At 59.1% G+C, this 22,503-nt stretch overlaps 2 protein-coding genes across 2 annotated transcripts in view; both read left to right on the plus strand.

Annotated features, from left to right (window-relative positions):
- Positions 1 to 16,861, plus strand: part of BANP (BTG3 associated nuclear protein) — a 304,623-nt gene extending 287,762 nt beyond the window's left edge. Inside the window, exon 14 of the mRNA XM_045045590.1 lies at positions 16,613 to 16,861. The gene's annotated coding sequence lies outside the window, so the exon portion shown is untranslated. The remainder of the gene's footprint in view (positions 1 to 16,612) is intronic.
- Positions 1 to 22,503, plus strand: part of LOC123382222 (collagen alpha-1(I) chain-like) — a 42,419-nt gene that overhangs the window by 3,031 nt on the left and 16,885 nt on the right. The window contains exons 4-8 of the mRNA XM_045045861.1: positions 3,049 to 3,416; positions 4,024 to 4,117; positions 7,806 to 7,951; positions 12,390 to 12,604; positions 13,318 to 13,443. Coding sequence (XP_044901796.1) covers positions 3,049 to 3,416; positions 4,024 to 4,117; positions 7,806 to 7,951; positions 12,390 to 12,604; positions 13,318 to 13,443 — 949 coding nt within the window. The remainder of the gene's footprint in view (positions 1 to 3,048; positions 3,417 to 4,023; positions 4,118 to 7,805; positions 7,952 to 12,389; positions 12,605 to 13,317; positions 13,444 to 22,503) is intronic.

Genomic DNA, 22,503 nt, shown 5'->3' on the forward strand with positions numbered 1-22,503 from the left:
GGACAGCGACTCACCTGGGCCACCGGGAAGGTCACGGCAGAGCCGGGGCTGGGATTCCGGGTTCCAGGCAAGGGGCTGCTGGTGCCTCGCGGAGCCCGCCCTGCCCCGGGTCTGAGGGCCAGTTCCAGGGCCCCTCAGCCAGGGCGCTGGGGAGACTCGGACATGCCTGTCCCCATCCTGGTCACACCTGGGCCGGCCCTCGCCCCCCCCACCGTCCCCAGCAGCGGGACCCTGGGGAAGCCACAGCGAGAGACCCAGTCGGCCAGAGAATCGCATTTCCTTCCTGCTGCCGCACACAAGGAAGCGCGGGGGACCCGAAGCCTGGGAGGCCGTGTGCTTACGGGGGAGCCGCGTTTTTCCCAACACGCTTGGCGGGGGCGCAGGGGGGCTGCTCCGCTGACTCGTTTGGCGGGGGTGGGCGCTACCCTGGGCCCCTTCCGCTTCCTCAAACCGAGCCGCGCTCGGGGCTCTGGCGTAAGCGGCTCCCGTTCGCACAAACTCACGCCCCCGGCCCGGTATTCCAGCGTGTTCTCTGCTCCTGTGGACGGACGCCGCACAGCCGGAACGGGGGGATTTGGGGCCGAAACGGTGGCAGGCCGGCGGGCGGCACGTCTGGGAACGGACTCTGCCCTGTGCCGGGGCGGGGGAGCCACACGGCCAACACAGGGGTGCGAGAGGCCGGCCCGCATCGGCACAGGGGCGTGAGAGCCGACGGGGAGTGGGGGGGACTCGCGGACCAAGGACGTGGCAGTGCCGGGGGCAGGGGGCTGCTGGCAGCCGAGGGCAGGAGTGGCGTCGGGCCGGCCCAGTGTTGACACGTGGACGTGGAGACACGAGGGACGGCCTGCTGGAGGGGCGAGACGGGCGGGGAGGGGGCTGTGGAGGACAGAGGACAGGGGGCCTCGGGCCGTGGCCGGTGCTGCCCTCAGAGAGCCCCCACACCGAGATGAGACCGGGCCCGGGAGAGAGGGAGGACAGGGAGGAGGGGGCCGCCGGGGGCCGCGAGGGCGGGCCCCCAACCGGGACCCCTCGTTGCACCACCCTGCGTGCGAGAAGCTGCCGGGTGCGGCCGGCCCTGCCCGCCTCCGTCCACGCAGTTACGGGGCGACACGTGCTGGGCGGGGCCCTGGCAGGCCCCTCCCCCCGTACCCAGGCAGGCAGAGGGACGGGCGGGGCCGCAGCCCGAGCCCCCAGCCCCCGACAAGCCCCGCGGGCGGCCGCCCCGGGTCCCCGCTGCCCAGGGGCGGGTCAGGTGGCCGGGCCGTGGGCACGCGGAGCCAGCCAGCGCTGTCCGCTTCCTGTGGGCTCAGGCCCGACGCGGGAGAGCAGCTCCTCCCGGGGAAGGAAGGCCTCGGTCCCCGGCTTCCACGGTGGGCTCCGTGCCCTGGGGAGGCGCTGACCCGCGAGACGAGAGCGGCGTTTCCACAGGACGCGCACCGCGGGTAGGCTCTGCCTCTTGCCGCTGTGTGCCCTCAGGCGTTGCCACGCCCTCTCTGGGCCCCCGTGATCACGGTGCGCGAGGAACGTGGGGACAGCTCTCCACAGGCCGTGATGGATCCTGGATGCAGCCAGACGTTCTCCCCAAAGCACGTGGGCTCCGGGGAGGGGCTCCCTCCCAAACCGGCTCTCCTTGGGCCCACACCTCAGCCCCAGGACCTGGGATTTCCTGGAACAGTCCACACTTTGCACCGGACGTTCCAGAGGGGACAGCCGTGTCCGTCAGAACTGGCCCGGGGTCCCCGGCAAGGTTCTGGAAGAGCCCATCTCCCTCATCATCTGTCCTGCAGGTGGGCTGTGGGGTGACACGAGCGCACGGTGGCTCAGGGCGAGCTGGCCAGCGGGCGCTCCCCAGTCCACGCACACACGGCACCTGCAGCTGAACTCCCTGGGGCCCCGGGACGGTCCCGTGTGTGTGTGTGTGTGTGTGTGTGTGCGCGTGTGTGTGTGTGTGTGATACGCAGCCACCAGCCACAGGCCACCTCTGAGCGCTTGAAAGGTGCCTGGTGGGAGAGGAGAACAAAATGTGTAGTTTTATCTAATTTAGTAAATTAAATCCAAATGGCCACAGGTGCCTTGTGGCTCCTGTATTGGATGGTGCCGTTTAGTGGTTGAGCTCGTGCACTCTGGGGACAGATCCCAGCTCTGCACTTTCGGGCTGTGTGGCCTTGAACAAGCCACTTCCCCAACCTGAGCTAACCCTCCCAGCCTCAATACAGGGGAATAGCTGTACTGACATAAGGCAGTGGGCAAACTGTTTCTTAAAAGATAAATAAATTTAAATACATTTAATTTTAAAGAGGAGATAAAATAAAATTGCCCTTGTGAGAGCCTGGTATTCAGGAAGCAGTCTGCAGATTTTAAGTGCCCTCCTGTGCCCTCTGTCTTTACCAGATTCCAGGCTGTATCAGTCAGCTGTGGCTGTGTAACAAGTAACCACAAAGTCTCAGTGACATACGGCAGTGATCATTTTTTTCTCGCTCGCTCAACTTCAGGTCTGTTGAAACGCGTCCGACCTAGACTGTGCTCAGCTGAACGTGGCTCTGGGCTGTGGGTCACTTCCGGTGCGCCCATGGTCTTCGTGGCCCGGGGACTGCACGGGACTTGCTGCTGTCCCGGCCGAGGTCAGAAGCGCCCAGGGCCAGTGGATATACAGCTGCTTCTTAGAGTCCTGGGCTCAGAAGTCACGCATCATTTCACCCGCCCGCCTTTGAGCGGCCAAGGACAGCACCCTGTCCTAACCCGGAGGCTGGTGGGGGAAACAGTGCATCTTTGCTGAAATCTAATCCCCCGGCCCGGCGAACGCTGCTGCGGTCACGGGCTCCACTCTTTCGTTCCAAGGTTGGTACTAGTTTGGGGGGCTGAGGAGCGAGGAGCCCTGAGCTGGGTGCATAGCAGTGACTAGGGCACGCGACTCCCCTGGTGGTCCCAAGCCCCCCGTAACGAGGGGCTGCCGGGACAGCAGTCCTAAGGCCCCTCCGGACGCACATTTTGAAACTCAAGCTCAGTTCTCGGGCCCGCGGGGACCCCCGCACCGTCTGTTTTATGCAGATTCACAGAGAACCCCAGGGCTGCCATGCACCGAAGGGTCATTTTCCAGGAGCCTCGCTGGGACTTGGCTGGAGTTCCTCGCGTGCTGACCCAACTCCCAGGGCCTGGAAGGAAGGCGGATTCTGCGAGCGAGCTCTCCGGCGGCCGCTGCCGGCACGCCCACCCCCCGCCCCGCAGGCCTGGCGCGCCCCTCCTGATTGTGCCTCCGTCCACCAGCCCGGCCCACCTTCCCACGCCACCGCGGCCTTGCTCTGCCCCTGATCCAGTGTCACCCGACATCCCGGCCACGCGGAAGGGACCCCCGGCCACGTGGAGGCAGATGGCACCCTCCCCCACCAGGGCTTTGGGGCGCGGCGGGGGCGTGAAAGGTGGGGTGTGGAAGGAGCCAGTGTGAGCGCTCTGCTCTGATTTCTGGCTAAAGTGCTGAACTTAGCAGCCGAGAGCATTAAAAAGGGATTTTTATTCCATTTCTACTCTTCCTTCGCCAGTGCCCAGCTGACGTCTCTGGGGACGGATTCTTGGCCCTGTCCCAGGAGCACTTTTCCAGATGATGTCCCCACCCCGGGTGGGGCTCCGGGGTCAGCTGCCCTGTCTGCTGGCCTCCAGACCACAGGCTTCCGGCCCTGGCCGCTTGCCAGGACCTCCCCAGCCGGACCCGACCTGGGCCCTCCACAGTGTCACCTCACGGCCGGGATGAACCCCCGAGGCAGGGCCCAGGGTCTCTACTTTCCAGAAGAACGAGGGCCGGGTCGCCCACCCTGACTCGCCGCTGGGGCTCCACGCCCCCCGTTCCTCCCCCTTCTTGACCTCCAGCCTGGGTTCACGCTCCCCCACGTCAAGGGCCCTCTGCAGAAGCCCAGGACATAGCAGCCGCCCCTGGGCTCTGAGGACCAGCAGGTTTGTCCCCCTGAAGAGCCTGGAAGGAAGGGCAGGGCAGCAGGTGGAGGGCCTCAGACGCCCCCTTGCGCTTCCCAGAGAGATCCGGCGACATCACAGCCGATCCCGAGGCCCGAGTGGACCCTCCGCACTCGCCTGCCGTGCGCGGTCACCGCTGGGGCAGCCTGGCCTGGTGAAGAGGCAACACGGATTTGGTGCCCTGGAGGGGAGCGGGTATCAGCAGCTCTGCTCCCCCAGGAGGGCTGCCGTTCCCCTGCCCTCACCAGCCGTAGGAGCGTCCCGGGGCCGCTGTACCAAAACAGCGCAGACTGGGGGCTTGAAACAACAGGAATCTCCTCCCTCCCAGCCTGGAGGCCCGAGTCTGAGATCCAGGTGGGGCAGGGCCGGGCTCCCTCCGGAGCTCCTGGGGAGGGTCCTTCCTGCCTCGTCCAGCTCCCGGGGGCCCCCCCGCGTCCCTTGGTTCGGGCCGTATCCCTCCAGTCTCTGCCGCGTCTTCACGTGGCCCGTCCTCTGTGTCTGCGTCCTGACCTCCTCCTCTTACAAAGTCACCAGTGGTTGGATTCAGGGCCCACCCTCCTCCCGCATGGCCTCGTCTTAACCTGATCACCGCTGCAAAGGCCCTGTGTCCAGGTACGGCCACAGTCACAGGTGCCAGGGGTTAGGACGCGGACGCTCCTGTTGGGAGCACCACCCCACCCACCGTCCGGCCGAGACTTAACTCTTGGCCTCACACTTGGCCCGGCTGTGGCCCACGAAGGTGGGGACCGGCAGCCTTGCCCTGGGACAGTGAGTGAGGAGCAAATCCTGTCCGAAAGGACCAGGTCAGAGGGGGGAGGGACAGCCCCGGGCTGATGGCACCTTTTGGGGTTCAAGACCTGGGACAGACGTGGGGGAGCCTTGTTAGCTGTCCTCCCTGACCTGGGACCCCAAGCCTCCAGGTGAGGAGCTGCCGAGGACCCCTTCCTCCCAGCAGACCCTCGGATCCATGGGGCAGGTGACACGGGACACCTCAGGGCATCACAGTGGGCACGTGTGTGCGTGTCCACGGGCCTTCAGCAGGGGGCGGGGTCTCCCAGAGTGGAGCCCAGGGTGTGAGCCCGCCTCGTCCTGCCTCCCAGCTGTGGGCCCCGGGCAGACCGTCAGCCCTGACCCCGGTTTCCATCACCTCACTTGGAAAGAGCTGAAGGCACCCAGATGCTGTGGGCCAGCGCGGCTCCGGCCAGAAGGCAGAGGAAGCTTCCAGCAAAATCTGGAAAAAGAAGCAGGGCAGCCACTCTTGCCAGCATCTCGATTCCAGATACGCAGCCAGGCAGCGGTGCACGCCCCCACTGCGCAGATCAGGAAACTGAGGCTGAGAGAGGCGGGGCCCGCGTTCTACAGAGAAACAGCCACGCAGGGGCCGGGCCCGCGAGCTTTTCGAAACGGCGGCACACGCGCTGGCCACACGGCTGCATGCACGCACACCCCTCCCCCCCATGCCCCAGGGAGACCCCCCCATCACAGAAGCCAGCCTCTCCACAGCAAACCCCGTCTTCCAGATGGTTCCCTCCCATCGCCCCCACCTTAGGGGCTGATGGTATAAACACAGAGCTGCCTTAGTTACTGAAGGAAAAATACTTTCCACATTTAAAGAGAACACAGCCAGCATCGGCCCCTCTAAGTCCGAGTGCACAACTATCGCGGCCCAGGGCGGCCTCCCTGCCAGCTCCCTGCCCCCTACCCGAGGGCGGCCCGGCCCTGCCCGCCTCCCCTAGATCTCCCCTGCCGCCCCCTCACCGGGCACCCCAGGGTCTGGGGGTAGAGCCAACGTGGCCTTGCCCCGGGGGCCGGGCAGCCCACCTCCACTCAGACCCCGGGCGAGCCGCTCACCAGCCGTCCTGGGCAGCTCGCCTGGCCCCTCCGAGCCTCAGTTTCCCTCTCTGTTGGATGGCCGCTCAGGGGCCTGTGGATGTGCGAGCTCTCGTGGCAGAGGGGCTTGAGTTGAGTGACGATGTTGAGGTGGCCCCGGAGGACCGGCTGGGCACGATGTCGTCACAGGGCCCTTATGGGGGAGGCAGGAAGGCCAGGGCCAGAGAGAAGGAGGGATGAGGCCGGAGGCGGAGTGACACGAGGCCACGAGCCAAGGATGTGGCGCCTGTAGGTGCTGGAGGAGGCCAAGGAGTGGCTCGGCCCGGAGCCTCCAGGCAGAACCCCTCCCACCCACGCCTGACTTCAGGCAAGCCCGTGAGACTGAGTTTGGACTCCCGACTTCCAGAACCGTCGGAGAACCACGCGGGATGCTTTTATCTGCCCGCGTGGCGATCGGCCGTGGCTCCACGGGAAACCCCAGCACCCCTGTCCCGGCCGCGTGACCTGGGACGAGTGCCGCGACCTTGCTGGGCCCAGGTTTCCTGGTCATCGGTGGGGGGTGCAGCGAGGCCGCCGCTCCGGGCACTCAGAGGATGACATTTGCCCTCACAGGTGACCCCTGACCTCACACCAGGCCATCTGGTGGGGCCCAGAGAACACCACAGAAGGGGGAGCAAAGACCGCCGTCCCTCCCTGCCCCGGGCCTCCGTCGCCCCCCGTGGACCCTGGTCTGCGGGTTTGTTGTCAAAAACACTGAAATCAAAGGACGAGGCCTCAGGAAGGCCCTGAGCCTTCGGGCGCGTGCACGCAGACGGTGGCCGTGATGTTCTGGTTTCCCCTCGGAGGTCAAGGGCGCACGAGGATGCTGGGTCGCGCTTACAGAATCTCTGTGCCGGAGACAGCGCTCGGCGGGGGAGGGGGTCCGCCCCCATGCAAGCGGGCTGCCCGGACACGGGGCGGCGGGGGGGGCTGTCAGGGGCCTTCCGCGCCCAGGGGCCTGGATCCTGCCCCGGGCACGTCACCTGCCGCGTGCGGGTGCTCGCTCTGGCATCCTGTTGTGACGCCCGAAAGCGGGCTTCGGACCTGGGCCGTGGGGCAGCGCGGCCGTGACGGGGGCCGCGGCCCGGACGAGCCTCACAACCCGCACGAGGAGGGACAGCCCCTGGCAAGAGGCCGCGCGCCGCGCGGCTCCACCCGCGTGATGCCCGGAGCAGACAGACCCGCGGGGAGTACGTGGGGCGCGGGGCGGGAGGCGCAGAGGTTAGGGGTGACGGCTACCGGGCCGGGGTTTGCTTGTGGTGACGAGACAGAGTTCGGGAAGTGGGTGGACGTGAGGTCACACGGCCCGTACGTGAACCTGACGCCGACGGGCCTCGCAGCTCCTTCACGGCCGGCGACGGTAGGGGGGTTCGTGCGTGTGCGTTTTCCAGCCAGGAGACAGCTGGCGCGGCAGAGAGCAGTGACAGATTACAGTTCTGTAGCTCTGGGAACGATTTACAAAGTCCATTTTTAATTTTAAAAAAAGGGGGGCGCCTGGGCGGCTCAGTCGGTGGAGCGTCCGACTTCGGCTCGGGTCACGATCTCACGGTCCGTGGGTTCCAGCCCCGCGTCGGGCTCTGTGCTGACGGCTCGGGGCCTGGAGCCCGCTTCGGATTCTGTGTCTCCCTCTGTCTCTCAAAAATATTTAAAAAAAAAATTTTTTTTAACCCAGAAGGTTTGCCATCACTTGGAGAGCACGACAGAAGCGGAGACATGTCCTCAGCATCTCCCGAGGGCCAGGCGTGGCTCCCCCAGGACACAAATGTGCATGGCAGGGCTGAGTTGTGCCAGGACATAGGGACGACCACAGAGCCACCGTCAGGGGCCGTCAGAAGGGTTGTGTGATCGGCATGTTGATTATCAGCTGCCCCGAGCGTAGCCCACCCTGGGCACGAGCCCCTGGCCTCCCCGGCAGCAGCCATGTCCCTGAGGGTCCCTGAGGGCCTTTCCCCGCCTTCTTCCCCTCTCCTTAGCAGCTTGGTGTCACAGGAAGACATCCCTATCTGGCCTCCCCTGGCTTCCGGCTCTGATGACCGGCTGCACGGTGTGGAGCTGACCCGTGGGCACTTCCGAGGGCATCGGGCCCTCTGGCTCTTGCCCACCACAGGCTCCCATAGGGGTGGGGGGCCGGCCCAGCCCGGGAAGCTAGACTAATGCTGGTGTTTAGGCCCCAGGGTCTGCGGGCTGCCCAGGCGGGGGCTTGGCAAGGAGGAGGCCCGAAGGAGCTGGTGAGACAGAAGCCAGGCTCCGGGCCAGGCGACCTGAGACTGCGCCGGGCAGGAGGGAGCCCTGCCGGGCCGTCCGGAGGTCCAGGGAGATGACGGGGTGGCTGGGAACTGCCAAGGCGTCCGAGCAGTAGGTCGGCCGTGTACACGCTCGAGGTCCCAGGACTGACGGCAGAGAGAGTTTTCCGGGGCCTCGGTCCCCTCGTTCAGGATGCCACCCTCCCAGTAGCTCCACAAGCAGCCACGGGGACCCTGACCTTTTGAAACCCAAGTTTGCTGGGTTCTACTCTGCTCGGAAGCCACAGGTATTCCCATCTTCCTGCCTTGCTCGGGGTACAGACCGATGCTGTTCCTCTGTGACCGTGACCACGGAGGTCCTGGCCAGGAAGTCAGTGAGTCGGCCCCACTGACCTCCCCTGCAGCCCCCAGTGGCCTGCTGCACGTGGCTGAGAGCCCATAGTAGATTCCTGCCTCAGGCCCTTTGCACGGGCCGGACCCTCCACGGGACTCCCTCTCCTTTCGGGCCTCAGCAACCTTCTGGCCCTCTTGGACCGCCGCTGGTCTAAAAGCAGGGCCTCCCCCAGTCCGTCTCACTTTCCGCCTGTAGCGGGTTGAACAGTGCCCTTCGAAAATTCACGTCCCCCAGAACCTGTGAACGTCACTTATTTGGAAATGGGGTGTTTGCAGTAGGATCAGTTAAGGATCATTTTTCTGCTTCTGGGAGTTTGACCTTCTTCGATTTCACATATAAGTGGAATCACGCAACATTTGTCCTTCTGTGTCTGGCTTATTTCACTCAGCGCGGCGCCCTCCGGGATCATCGAGGTGTGACGGCCACAAATGTCCGACATGTGGTTTCCTTCCTCTCTGTGGCCGAGGAGTATTCCCTTGTGTAAATACCACGTCTTACTTACCCGCACGCCCAGCCGGTGGGCACGCGGCGAGGGCCCACGTCTCGGCTGCCGTGGACAGTGCTGCGGTGAGCGTGGGGCACAGATGCCTCTTCGGGATCCTGTTTTCATTCCCACAAATACACGCCTAGAGGAGGGGTCGCCGGATCATAGGGCGGTTCTGTGTTGAGTCTCTTCCTGTTTTCCACGGTGGTTGCACCTGCTACGTGCGTGGCACGTGACCTCACCACCAACGGCGCACGGGGTCTCCACACCCTCACCGGCACCTGTCGTCTACTAGTCTTCGATAACGGCCGTTCTAGCAGGTGGGAGGAGGGACCTGTGGTTCTGACCTACGTCTTCCCCATGAGCAGTGATGTCGGGCACCTTCCCGTGTGCCTGTGGATGATCATATGTCACTGGGAAAACGTCTGTTCAGGTCCCAGGTCCTCTGCTCACTTTTTAATTGGATTGTTTTTGGGGTTTTGTGGTTTGGGTTTTTTTTCCTCTTGGGCCGTATGAATTCCTTGTATATTTTGTATACTAGTCCCTTGTCAGAGAGACGGCTTGTACGTATCTTCTCCCTTTCTGAGCGTGGCCTTTTCAGGCTGTTGGTTGTTTCCTTAGCCGTGCAGAAGCCTTTTAGCTGGACGCAGTCCCAATAGTTTATTTTTGTTCTCGTTAGCTGTGCTTTTGATGTCAGATCCAAAGAAAGTCATTGCCAAGACCATCGTCAAGGAGCTTTTCCCCTGTTTCCTTCTAGAATTCTTCCGATTTCGTATCTTACGTTTAAGTCTTTCGTCCATTTTGACTTGATTTTTGTGGCTGGCATCAGATAAGGACCCAGGTTTATTCGTGTGCGTGTGGCTGTTCCGTTCTCCCAACACCATTTATTGAAGAGACTGTCTTTTCTCCCTTGTGATTCTTGGCTCCTTTGTTGAAAACTAGTTGAGTGTATATGTGTGGGTTTATTTCCGGGCTCTCTACTCTGTTCCAGAAGTCTGTGGCATGCCAGAACCACACCGTTTTGATTACTAAAACTCTGGGATATAGTTTGAAATCAGGAAATGCGATGCCTGCAGCTTTCTTCTTCTCTCTCGAGGTTGCTCTGGATTTGGGGTCTTTTGTGTTTCCATACGAATTTGGGGATTTTTTTTTTCTATTTCTGTGAAAAATGCCATTGGAATTTTTCTAGGGATTGCATTGAATCTGCAGACGGGGTAGTGTAGACATTTTAACATAGTAAATAGACACTTTAATTCTTCCAGTCCATGTACACAGGCTATCTTTCCATTTATTTGTGTCTTACTCAATTTCCGTCATCCGTGTTTTATAGCCTTCATTGTACCTTTCCGCCTCCTTGTTTACGTTCATTCCTCACTATTTTCATTCATTGTCATGCAGTTATAAATGGGAATGTTTCCATGGTATCTTTTTCAGGGAGTTCATCGTTAGTAAACAGAAATGCAATGGATATTTGTGTGTGGAATTTGTATCCTGCAACCTTACTCATGTACTTATTAGTTCTGGCAGCTATTTGGTGGAGTCTTTGGGATTTTGTCCACATATAAGATCATGTCGTCTGTGCACAGAGCAACTTCACGTCTTCCTTTCCAATACTGGTGATTTTCATTTATTTTTCTTGCCTAGTTGCTGAGGCCAGGACCTCCGGGGCCCTGAGGCATACACGCGGTGAGAGCAGGCCCCGCTGGCTTGTTCCCAATCTTAGAGTCTTCCTTGGTCGACTGTCATGTTAGCCGTGGCCTTGTCATACCTGTGCTTTGTTACACTGAGCTATGATCCTGTAGTCCGTTGAGTATTTTTAGAAAAGAACATTGAGGGGAGCCTGGGTGGCTCAGTCGGCGGAGCGTCCGACTTCGGCTCGGGTCACGATCTCGCGGTCCGTGGGTTCGAGCCCCGCGTCGGGCTCTGTGCTGACGGCTCGGAGCCTGGAGCCTGCTTCGGGTTCCGTGCCTCCCTCTCTCTCTGCCCCAACCCACTCGCATCCTGTCTCTGTCTCTCTCACAACTAAATAAACATTAAAACAATTACAAGTTTTTTAAAAAAAAAGAAAAGAACGCTGCATCTTGTCAAGTGCTTTTTCCACGCTTACTGAGAGGATCATATACTTTCCTTCTCCGTGCTGTTCATATGCCGTGCCACGTTGATTGACTTGTATACACCGAGCCCTCCTTGCATCCCAGAGGCGGATCCCTCTTGGCCACGGTGCGTAATCCTCTCGCTGCGCCGTCGCGTTCGGTCTGCTGCTGTTCGGCGGGGAATTCTCGCGTCTGGCCTCATCGGGGATATTGGTCTATAGTTCTCTCTTCTTGTGGTGCCCTTGTCTGGCTTGGGAACGAGGGCCATGTAATGCTGGCCTGGTGACACGAGCCGGGGAGCGTTCCCTCCTCTTCGGTGTTTTGGGAGAGCCGCAAAGGCCTGGTATCAAATTTTACTTTCTGTGTTGGCCAGAGTCCGCCGGTGGAGCCATCTGTCCGGCGCTTCTGTGTCGAGAGGTTTTCCACTGCTATTTCACCTTCACTCTTGGCTGCCGGTCTGCTTCGACCTTCCGTTTCCTCGTGCGTCGGCCTTGGTATTCTGTGTGTTTCTGGGGATTTATCCACTCGCTCCGGCCTGTCCACGTCGTAGGCGTGTCATCTTCCGTCCCCTGTACGCCCGGTGTCTGTTGTAACTCCCGCTTTTATTTATTTGGGCTTTCTCTCTTCTCTTTCTTAGTCTAGCTTAAGGTTGTTGTTTTATCTTTGCACAAACACAGCTGTGAGTTTAGTTGGTCTCTTCTGTTGTCTTTCTCGTTTCATTTGTTTCTGCTCTGATCTCTGTTGTCCCCTTCCCCCTTCCGAGCGCGTCTAGGACAGGGCTCAGCACACAGTAGGCACTCCATAAGTGCTTGGGGTTTCCGTTGTCGAAGGAAGGAAGGAAAGCCTGGGAGGCCGGGGCAGCCCCGACCCCAGAGAGCTCTCCTCTGCAGAAGGAACTCAGCCCTGGGGGCCGGGCAGGTGGAAATCCGGAACCCTTGAGGACCGAAGGGTCTGCTCACGTCCAGGTTCATGCCCACAGCTCCCCTGGGACGACAGGAAGGGAGACAAGGTGGGGGGGGGCAGTACTTCTCATCCTGGCCCCCCGGCAGCTCTCTGGGGTCCTCTGGAGCCCAGGACGAGAGTCTGAACCGGTGGGGCAGGTGCGAACGCGGGCCGGGGGCGTGACGGTGGTCACGACCACGTCTCTGGAACCCGACGGAGCCGGATCAAGTCCTCGTTGTGTTCCTTACCAGCCGCACAGCGTCCCTTGCAGAGTGGGGTGACAAGTGTCCTGGAGAGCGACGTTTCGAGGGTGAAATAAGAGGATTGTACGTCCGGGCTCGTCGGCACAGGCGAAGCGAGCACTACGCCTCCGACCCCGTGAATCCGATCTCTATTTGCAGTCTCCCCGCAGCCGGGCTTCGGGGTCCTGGAACCACCTGGCCGGCGCCAGAGCGGGCCTCTTAGCTCCACTGTCCCCGGATTGGATGGGCAGCTGAGAGTTGGAGATGAGTCAAGTCCGGGGACCCGAGCGAGGGCAGCTGGGGGGTTTAAGACTCTGCCGTCCGAGTCCCAGCCCAGCTTACCTCCCCCCGGGCCCTGTGTTCCCCCGGAACAGGTGCGTGAGGGTGGGCGCAGGGCACGGGGTGCTGAATGGAGCTGGATGCTGACTCCCCGTGGACCATCCCCCCCCCCCACCGTGAGCCTGAGTTCCTGCCTGTGCCATGGGAGCGTCTCTCCGCCTCTGTGGGACCCACGGTGCAAACCCCGACCAGCCCGCGGCCCGTAGCTCTCAAGAGCTGGGCGGTCTGGTTTCTCCCTCCAGCTCCAGCAGTGTGCTCCTGAGTAACCCCCTGGCCTTGCGGGCCTCGGTCTCCCCTGCCACACCACAGGGAAACTGAGATAGGGGAGGTCCTTACGTCACGTCCTGCTCTGACCTCCACAGCACCGCTCGCTCCCCGTGCCCAGCCTGAGGGACTGAGCCGACGGGAGAAAACAGTGCCAGCAACTCGGGACCCTGCATCCCCAGTGTAGCTGCCACCGAGCCTGCCCAGCCCGCACTCGGCCTGCAAGGCGGGGCGGCTGCAAAATCCACTCGGCAGGCGGGGAAGCCTCAGCTGGCCCCAGCCGCCGGGACAGGCAGGAGTCTCCCCTGAGCGGGACGGGGGAGGCCCGCCGAGGACCAGGACGGGCCCACCCTCGAGGGGCTAGAGGGCAGAGGAGAGAGGTCCCTGGGCCACACCCCCTGCAGCGTGATGACGGCTCTGCACACGAGCAGGTGCCATGGGGACAGGTGGGGGGAGGACAGAGGAGGTGTTCCTGGACCTGTAGGGCGAGCGGAAATTCCCCGAGGAGGGTGACAACAGGGCTCACGCCCTCCCCAGCCGCTTCCTGGCGGCTCGGCCTCCGGGCCCTGGTGACCATGGGCGACGTGGGTCCTCCGCAAAGGCTGGCAAAGTAGGGGCTCAGGAAAACCCTTTGGCCCTGTGAGGTCTCTGGCGGCCCTTCCAGGCATGGCCACGTCTCCCGAACGTCTCTCGGAGAGACAGCCCCCCGCAGGCCGGGACCAGGCCTCTTCACCGGAAGCCCCCCGCTGCCCCATTTGTAGATCTGCGTGTTTTCACGAAAACCAGATCGCACGCTCGATTCCCTCACACACACGCCTCGTGCCCGGGTCCCCCAGGCGGGGGCTTCTGCCCGAGGCCCAGGGGCCCCCACGCCCCGAGGACCCGTGTTCTACCCTGCCCGTCTGCAGGGGGCTGATGTGGGAGCAGTGGGTCGGAAGTTGGGGTGCGGTGCTTGGGGTCAGAGGCTCCCGGGGCAGACCCCTCGGCCCTGTGTGGCCTCGTGCAACTAGGCTCTCTGAGCCTCAGTGGGCCTCCAAGGAAGAGGAAATAAGTAGAGAACCCATTTACTTACAATTTACTTACTTACTATTTGAACCCAGTGTCAGGGTTCATCCATGAACCTCTGCCCACAAACAAGCTGCTCTTGGTTCCGCGTGGGTGTGTGTACCTGTGTTGATGTGTGTGTGCACCTGCGTGGATGTGCGTGTGTGTATATACAGGTATTTTTTCTTGCGGCCACCGTCATTGTCATTTTCCGCCAGCGGCCACGGGGGAGGGCCAAGTCGCAGAGCGGCCAGGCAAATGACGAAGGCAACTTGGAGGAAGGGAGCCCCGCCCTCCTGCCCGGTGGCCCTGCCCGGTGGCCCTGGCCAGCCACGTGCGGTGAGGGGCCGGTCCTGAGACAGCCGGGCAGTCTCCCCATCTCTGCTGTCAGCCGGGGACTCCTCCGGGCAGGAGCCACGTCCCACTCATGGGGGAGATGGGGACAGAAACGTCAGGCCAGGGGACAGGGACTTGCTGAATCCCACTGGTTTGCTAATAGCTGTGCAGGCTTGGGCAGGTACCAGAGAGCCTTCTGGAAGCTCCGTGTGCTCCAGTGTGAAATGGGGGTGGCCTCCCGCACACGGTGGACGCCCGGCCTTCCCCACGGAGCCCCTGGGAGCCTGGGGCTGGGCGGCTCCCGGTCGGATGAGCGCTCCCGGGGCTGTGCTGTCCTGGCAGGTGGGGGTGGGGACGGCCGGGCGGGTCCCCCCGGGCACCAGCCCTGTGCTCCCCCTGGGGTGTCAGGGAGAGACACAGTGGGGCCTTCTCAGGGGCTGTCATAAGGAGCTCTCCCCGCCACCAGGGAGGACCTGCTGTCCCTGCCGCCTGCACTGGTGCAGACACACCCCCTCCCTCACCTGCAGGGGACAGTCCCTGAGCCCGGAAACGACGGGCTGAGGTTATTCTCAGCCCAGCCCTGAGCTCAGGAGCTCCGTGGGCGCCCCGGCAGCATTAGCAGGAGGGCGCAGGTGGACCCGAGACTTTGAGCCCCGTCTGAGGCATGCGCGGGGCGGCTCAGGCCGAGGCAGTAGCCGAGAAGGTAAGGGGACGGCGGCTTTGCCCTGAGTTAGCTGCAAGGGAGCGGAAAAGCATCGCCAAGTCTATTTTGAGGCTGTGCGGAGTTCCTTAACTTCCCGCCCGCACTTGCGGGAGATCATGATTCAATTAATGCTTTTGTTGCTCGTGCAGTGAAAAAATGTGCAACGTGCTTTAAATGTTTCCCAAACTGTGTTAGTTATTAAGTGAGTGACTCAGGCGCGAGGTGTAGACAGGGAGGCAGGAGCGGGAACTGCAGACCCAGAGTCTGTCGGAGCAGATTGTGGGGGGGGGTGGTCAAGAAGCCTCTCCCTTCCGTGGCCTTCCTCACCCTGGGGCAGCAGCCTTTGCCCGGAGGAGACTGAATCACGGTGGGGGGATGGGATGTCATACGTACAGGGACCCAGGGCGGAGGGCACACTCACGGGGACCCAGGGTGGGGGGATGGGAAGTCATACGTATGGACACCCGGGGCAGGGGGCACGTGCACGGGGACCCAGGGCAGGGGGATGGGATGTCACACGTACGGGGACCCGGGGTGGGGGGGCACACGCACGGGGACCCAGGGCGGGGGGATGGGATGTCACATGTACGGGGACCCGGGGTGGGGGGGCACGTGCACGGGGACCCAGGGCAGGGGGATGGGATGTCACACGTACGGGAACCCGGGGTGGGGGGCACACGCACGGGGACCCAGGGCGGGATCCTCTCGGGTTTCCATCCTGCCCCCCGCCCGGTGCCGGCCCAGCCTGGACTCCCCAGTGCCCGGGGGGGTCAGACCTCTGACCCCCGGGGCCCCCGCCAGCTGAAGGGTCCACGCACCAGCGCAAGCTGGCCTTCCGCCGGCCTCCCAGGCAGTGCACCCCAAATTGAGCATGCTGCACGCGTGTGGATAGGACTATCGTGGAATCCTTTCTATACGGAAAACTGCAGGACCCGAACGTTTGTGGGGTGAACCCACCCATCCACGTGACAATCCCCGCGGCCCCTCCCGGCCAGGACACTCCCCACATTTGCCCACCAGTACCCACGGTCTGCCCTCCATCACGGGGGTCAGGCTCATAATTTTGAATTTTATATACATAAGGCCATTCAAAATGTTCTGTTTCGGGGGCGCCCGTGTGGCTCAGTCGGCTGAGCGCCTGACCCTTGATTGCAGCCCAGGTCACGATGTCACTGCTCGTGAGTTCATGCCCGGAGTTGGGCTCTGCCCTGACGGTGCGAATCCCTGCCTGCCTGGGATTCTCTCTCCCTCTCGCTCAAAATAAACAAGTAAACTTAAGAAGTGAAGAACGTCCTCTTTTGTGTCTGGCTTTTCTTAAACCAACATTATGTGTCTGAGACTCACCCGCATCTTGGGGTGTGTCGTATCCCGTTGTGCAAACGTACTGCATTTTACTGCGGTTGGTGGCGGGTCAGGTTGTTCCCGGCCTCCGGCTCCTATGACCTGCGCTGCTGTGAACATCCTTGCGCGTATCCGTGAGCGTGCAGGCACATCCGCAGGGACTGTCCCGCAAGGGGTCCCGCGGTCGTGGGGCGACCGATGCTCAGCCTGCAGACGTGCCCCCACGTGGGCGTTTGGAGTATTTGCAGCGAGTTACACGTGCACCACGGATCCCAGGCATTCCCGTGGCTCTGTCCCCGGACAGCATTTGGTGTCATCCGTCCTTATGTTTTGTCTCGTTGATCTTTGTTTGTAGTTCCTCTGGTTTGCGTGAGAAGGGACACGTCGTGTTTTCCTTGGCACTCCCTGCCGACTAAGGACACTGAAGATTCTTGGACCTTGTCCGCCATGGAGATTTCCTCTTCTGTGAAGCACCTGCTTGATGTTGCCTTGTTAGCTCAGATGCCCTTGTCTTTTCTTACTGATTTCAGAGGTGTTTAAAAATGTTCTCTGGATACCAGCTCTCTGTTGGAAAAAAAGCATTGCAAGTATATTGTCGAACTCCGTGGTTTGCATCGTTTCTTTTTTCTCCTCCCAACATTTGATTATGCAAACGTCCAAACCTACAGCAAGCTTCACAGAATTCTGTAGTGACCTCCCATATACCTCCACCAGACCCTACAATGAACATCGAGCATACTTGCTTCATTATACCTCTCTCCATCTGTAAACCCATCAGTCCGTCATATTTTTGTCGATGCATTTTGAAATAAGGTGCAGAGATAGGTGCACGTTGCCCAAGACACTTCACGTGTGCATCATTACCTAGAGGCCAGTGTTTGTTTACGGCTCTTAATTCCCTCTTCAGGCAAACTTTACACGCGATGAAATGCACAGATCTCAAGGCTGCCATCTAACGAGTTCCAACAAACGTGAGCTGAAACCTGTCAAGATAGGGAACCCCAGGCAGTGCCCCCATGCCCATCCCAGGCAATCCAGAGGGACGGCGTCCCGCAGGATTCCACTTACACGAAGATCTAACAAGCAAAACTCATCTCCGGTGGGAGAGATCAGAATGGTGAATCAGAGTGATTTTGCATTTACCTGTTGGCAGCTGAGGTGGCCACCTTTTCGTGTGCTTATTGGCCGTGAGTATATGTTCCTTTGTGAGATCTGCTCCAAGTGCCCCTTTTCTTAAAAGTGTGTTCTCCGTCTTTGCATATCCTGGATACCAGTCCTCCGTCAGATACACGGTTTGCAAATATTTTCTCCCAGCCTGCGGCTTGCCTGTTCATTTTCCTAATGATGGCTTCTGGTTTTGATTTTGCTGAAACCTAATTTATAAATACTTTTTGCATATTGTATTGCTTTCTGTGTCCTAGGAAACTTTCGCCAGTTCCCCAAGTTGTGAAGACATTCATCTAAATTTTATTTTAAAAGCATTTGGCTCTTGCCTCCAGGCCTGTAGTCTGTCCTGGATTAATTTGGGGTGTGTAGACACCCAGCTGTGCCCACACCACCTGTTGCAAATCACATAAGCACACTGGTGTGGGTCTGTCTCTGAAGTGTGGGTTCTGTTATGTCTGTCTGCCTACCGACGGCTCTGTCGGGACCCTGCCGCCTGGCTTCTGGAGCTCAGGGTGCTGTGTCCTGAATTCACTGGTTCTTCAACTTTGCTCTTACATTTCAGTGTTGCTTTGGGTATTTTTGGTTCTTCACATTCTCAAATCAATTTTAGAATCAGCTTGTTGGTTTCTAACGACAAAACATCCCGGTAGGATCATCCACGGAACTGTGTACATGGAAGGACCAGTTTAAGGCTCCTGGCTCGTCCACAGGACACAGAACTGTGGGGGAGCTGTGCCCCCACCCTCACAGTGACCCACCACACATCTACCATTTCTGAGGCTCTTCCTTCCTTCCAGAAGATCTGGATTTCCACATATCCGTTTCCTTTCAACCTCAAGAACCGTATCAGTATTTCTCCTAACACAGGTGAGCTGCTGATGAATTCTTCAGTGAAACTGTCTTTGTTTTACCTTCAATCTCGAAGGATATTTTTGCTGGGTATAAAATTGGGGGTTGAAAGTTTTTAATCTACATTTTAGTGCTTTGAAGACGTTCTACTGTCTTCTGGATTTATTGTGTTACGTGAAAATTCAGTGGTAATTTGGATCATTATTTTCCAGATTTTTTTTTAAATTTTCATTTTTTTGAACGTTTATTTATTTTTGGGACAGAGAGAGACAGAGCATGAACGGGGGAGGGGCAGAGAGAGAGGGAGACACAGAATCGGAAACAGGCTCCAGGCTCCGAGCCATCAGCCCAGAGCCTGACGCGGGGCTCGAACTCCCGGATCGCGAGATCGTGACCTGGCTGAAGTCGGACGCTTAACCGACTGCGCCACCCAGGCGCCCCTATTTTCTAGATTTTTGATGCCATTTACTTGTGGTTGCTTTCAAGATTGTCCCCTTGTCCTTGGTTTTCAGAAGTTTCACCATGATGTACTAAAGTGTAGTTTCCATTGTATTCCTCTTGCTTGGAATCCAATGAATTTCTTAAATCTATAAACCTATAGCTTTGACCAAAGTGGAGAAATCTTCAGCTGTTTGCCCAAATAGTTTGTTTGCCCTGTTCTTACCTTCCTCTCCCCTGTGACCCTGAATGCACACGTCACAGACCTTTTGATATGATCTTGTAGGTCCCTGTGGCTCTGTTCATTTTAATCTCAATCTCTACCTCTCTGCTTTCAGATTAAATAGTTTCTAGTGGTTCATGTCTAAGTTCATCGATTTTTCTCCGTCATTTCCATTCTGTGAATTCACCTGAAAATCTAGTGAATTTTTTAATTTCAGACATCACATTTCTTTAGTTGTAGAATTTTTGTCTGCCTTCTTCTTATAGCTTCTTATTTCTCTGTTAAGATTTTCTGTCCATTCACTTATTACAAACCTAATTTCTTCAGTATCCTTGAGCATAGCAAAATACCTGCTTGGAAACCCTTGTCTATGGACACTCCAAACACCTGTATCACATCAGGGTTGGTCTCTGTTGGTTGTCTTTTCTCCGGAGAAGGGGTCGTGTGTTTCATGTGTCATGTAACTTTGGATTGTGTCCTGGATATTATCAGTGACCTGTTTTAGAAACTCAAGATTCCATTATATTTGGTCCTTTCCACTTCCACATAAATCGTAGAATCAGCTTGTTGATTTCAAAACACCTGCTAGAGTTTCGACTGGAATTGCATTGGATCCATAGGTCAGTGTGGGAAGAACTGACATCTTTATGCAGGTGGCCCTCAATCCACGGATGTTGTAGATCCCAGCATTTATTAGGATCTTAAGTTCTGTCAGTGGTGTTCCGCGGTTTTCTGTGTAAAGGTCATGCACGTCTTTTATGAGTTTATTCCTATATATCTGATGTTTTCTGATGTTTCGAATGGCACTGATCCTTAAGTTTCATGTTCCAGTTGTTTTTGGAGACAGTGAAATAGCACTGCTTGGGGAATCTCTGACTCAAGCCCCAGCCCTGCTGAGTGTTAGCTGAGTAATCTTGGGCAGATCTCCAGACTTGCATTTTCTTATCTGCAGAGTGCACAGGAAGCTGTGCCTGTATACTGGATATTTGTTGATTTTTTTAACCCTCAGCATCCAGCCTCCCTTCTGTGTTGGTGTATGTTGCTCCACTTATGTTCTGGAGGTCAGCATGGTGTTGGCCGCACCCACAGCTCCAGGGGTGGGCCTACAGCTCAGGCCATCCAGTCCGAGCATCGGTCCCCCTGGCCACCATTGGCAGGTGACCGACTTGGAGGTAGCAACCATGTACTCCAGGGCTCGGAGGGGAATCGGACAACCATTTGCCACAGGCCAGAGCCAGGAGGGCTTGGCACAAACCTTGTGGTGCCCGTCTTGCCGCCACCAGGGGAGGAAGCAGCCAGCAAGAGGCCGTGCTTGCCGCTGGGCTTTCCGATTACATGAGCCAAATTCCCTTTCTAGCTTTGGTCCGTTTGGGCTGGGTTTTGTGCCGCTTGTCACCAGAGGCTCCCGGCCATGAGCGGTCAACCCCAAGGGACTGGTTTGGCTTCAGGGCTGAGCTTGGTTGTGAATGTCCTCCGCTCTCCTTGCAATTCTTGACAAACACGATCTGCGATTGGGGCAAGTGAGGGGAACTGGGGGTCCCATTTAGCCTTCATGGCAGAAGGGATGCCACCACGCAAGCCATCACAAGGAGGGCGGGGTTGGGCTGCTGGGTTCAGATCCCAGCTGCTCTGTATCCATATCATCACTGTGCGCAACTGACTTCACTGTCCCTGGGCTGCTGTATCTGTGGGGCAGGGGTAACTGCCCCCCTCAGCATTCTTGTCAGGGAACAGAATTCCACAACACGTGCAGCACAACAGCCCGGCACAGGTAATGACGGATAATGGCAAGCCAAGTCATTATCATCGTACCACCTCACCCAGCATACGAGTGTCCCGTGGCTCCCGTACAAATAGCCACGGTTGTCACCACTAGAGATCCTAACTTAATTCCATCTGCAAAGACCCCTTTGCAGATAAGGTCACATTCACACGTTCCCGGGAGATGTGTGTTGGGGGGGAGAGGTACGATTCACCCATCATCACCATCACCCTCGTCATCTTGTTTCGCTGGAGGACAAGTTCCGTGTCTTCCCTGTGTGCCCTTGGGCCCGACCGTAGGGCCTGACTTCTCGTCAGGGCTCAGCAAACATCCGTAGGGTAAATGAAAGAAATTAACCTATTAAGCTCCAGCTGTATACCACGGTCTTCCTTTGAATAACAGTAGCATCGCGTACTGAGTTAGGTGCTGGGATCTATGCTCCCTCATCTCAGTCCTCGTGACAGTCAGTATTTTGAGTCCATATTACAGGTGAGGAATCAAGGCACAGGACAAGCTAAGCCCAAGTTTCCAGAAGAGTGGCGGGGAGCTGAGATTTGAACACGGTCTCAGTGGCACAGACTGAGTGCTTCGTCTCCGCCAGGAAGCCCATGAAGGACGGCCTCCGCCCCCTCCCCTCAGGCTCAGGGCACGGGAACACCTGCCAGGACAGCGGATACAGAAGGGCTTTGAGGACTTGTGAAGGAAGCATGCACCCCGGCCGCTCTGATACAGCAGAGCAGGCATTTAGAAATCAAAGCAGGCGACCTGTGGCCACAGAAGAGATCGCTGTGTGAGTGTTCTTTGTGCAGGAATCGGCCCTGAGCGTGTGCTGACCACCCACTATGCGCCAGGCACCACTGTCTCCCAGGGGCGCCTTCACGAGCCAGACTCACGCTTGGTCACCAGCCAGTCACTGGCTCCAGTCTCTGGGGTCCAGGGTTCACGGCCCCATTCAGAACACTGAACAATCCGATGAAGAAACCAGCTCTCCGAAAGACTCGCTTGTCAAAGAACAAAAGCGCCCCTCTCCCAGAGCAGCCCCCGCACTGGCGGACTTGGGGAACGCGGTGAGCAGCAGTCCCCGGTGCCCGCGCACGAAAGCACCCCCATCCGGCTCAATTCCGGATGAGCATCCTCCCTCCAAATTATGAGGGAGGAAATGCAATATTATTTTAGGACTTGACTCCGCATAATAGCCGAGGAGGGCAGAGAGAACAATCCAACACTTATATCAAACACAAACAAGCCTGCTCTGCTCACCCAGCCTCTGCCCCAGGAGGGGGATTTGGCATCAAGGTCCTGGGCCTTTCTGGACAGAGCCAGTCACAGCCTCGATGGGACCACAGACGGGAGCCAGAGGAGGAGACCAGAGACCCAGCGTGGGAGGCTCAGAGGGCCCTTCTGGACACTGGACACGGCCCCCGCCCCCACCCCAGACAGAAGGCAGGACAGCTCGGTGTTTCTCTGGGAGACAGAGCTCCACTGGGAGCGGCGGGAGGGGGGGGGGGTCGCGCACGGCCTAGCGTGTGAGGCCAGGGGACAGCGTGGCCCTTGCACACCTTCAGGATCAGTGTTCTCGGGGGACAATGTGGCGGGGTGGCCCGGCTCCAGGGAGGGAGTGAACTGCTGACCTCCAGCCCCACCTGGGATGAGCCTTTCCCCCGGGTAGGCGGACGCCCAGCACAGGCGTCCCTCGCGGGGGTGCCCGCAGACACGTCGCCCGACCTTCTGAGCCTGCTTAGCACCTCCACCAGAGAGTGCCGCATCCGGGCCGGCTCCAGGCTGGCGTCGGGGACCCGGGAACACA

Source organism: Felis catus, chromosome E2, assembly GCF_018350175.1.
Source record: "Felis catus isolate Fca126 chromosome E2, F.catus_Fca126_mat1.0, whole genome shotgun sequence".
NCBI classification, from domain to species: domain Eukaryota; kingdom Metazoa; phylum Chordata; class Mammalia; order Carnivora; family Felidae; genus Felis; species Felis catus.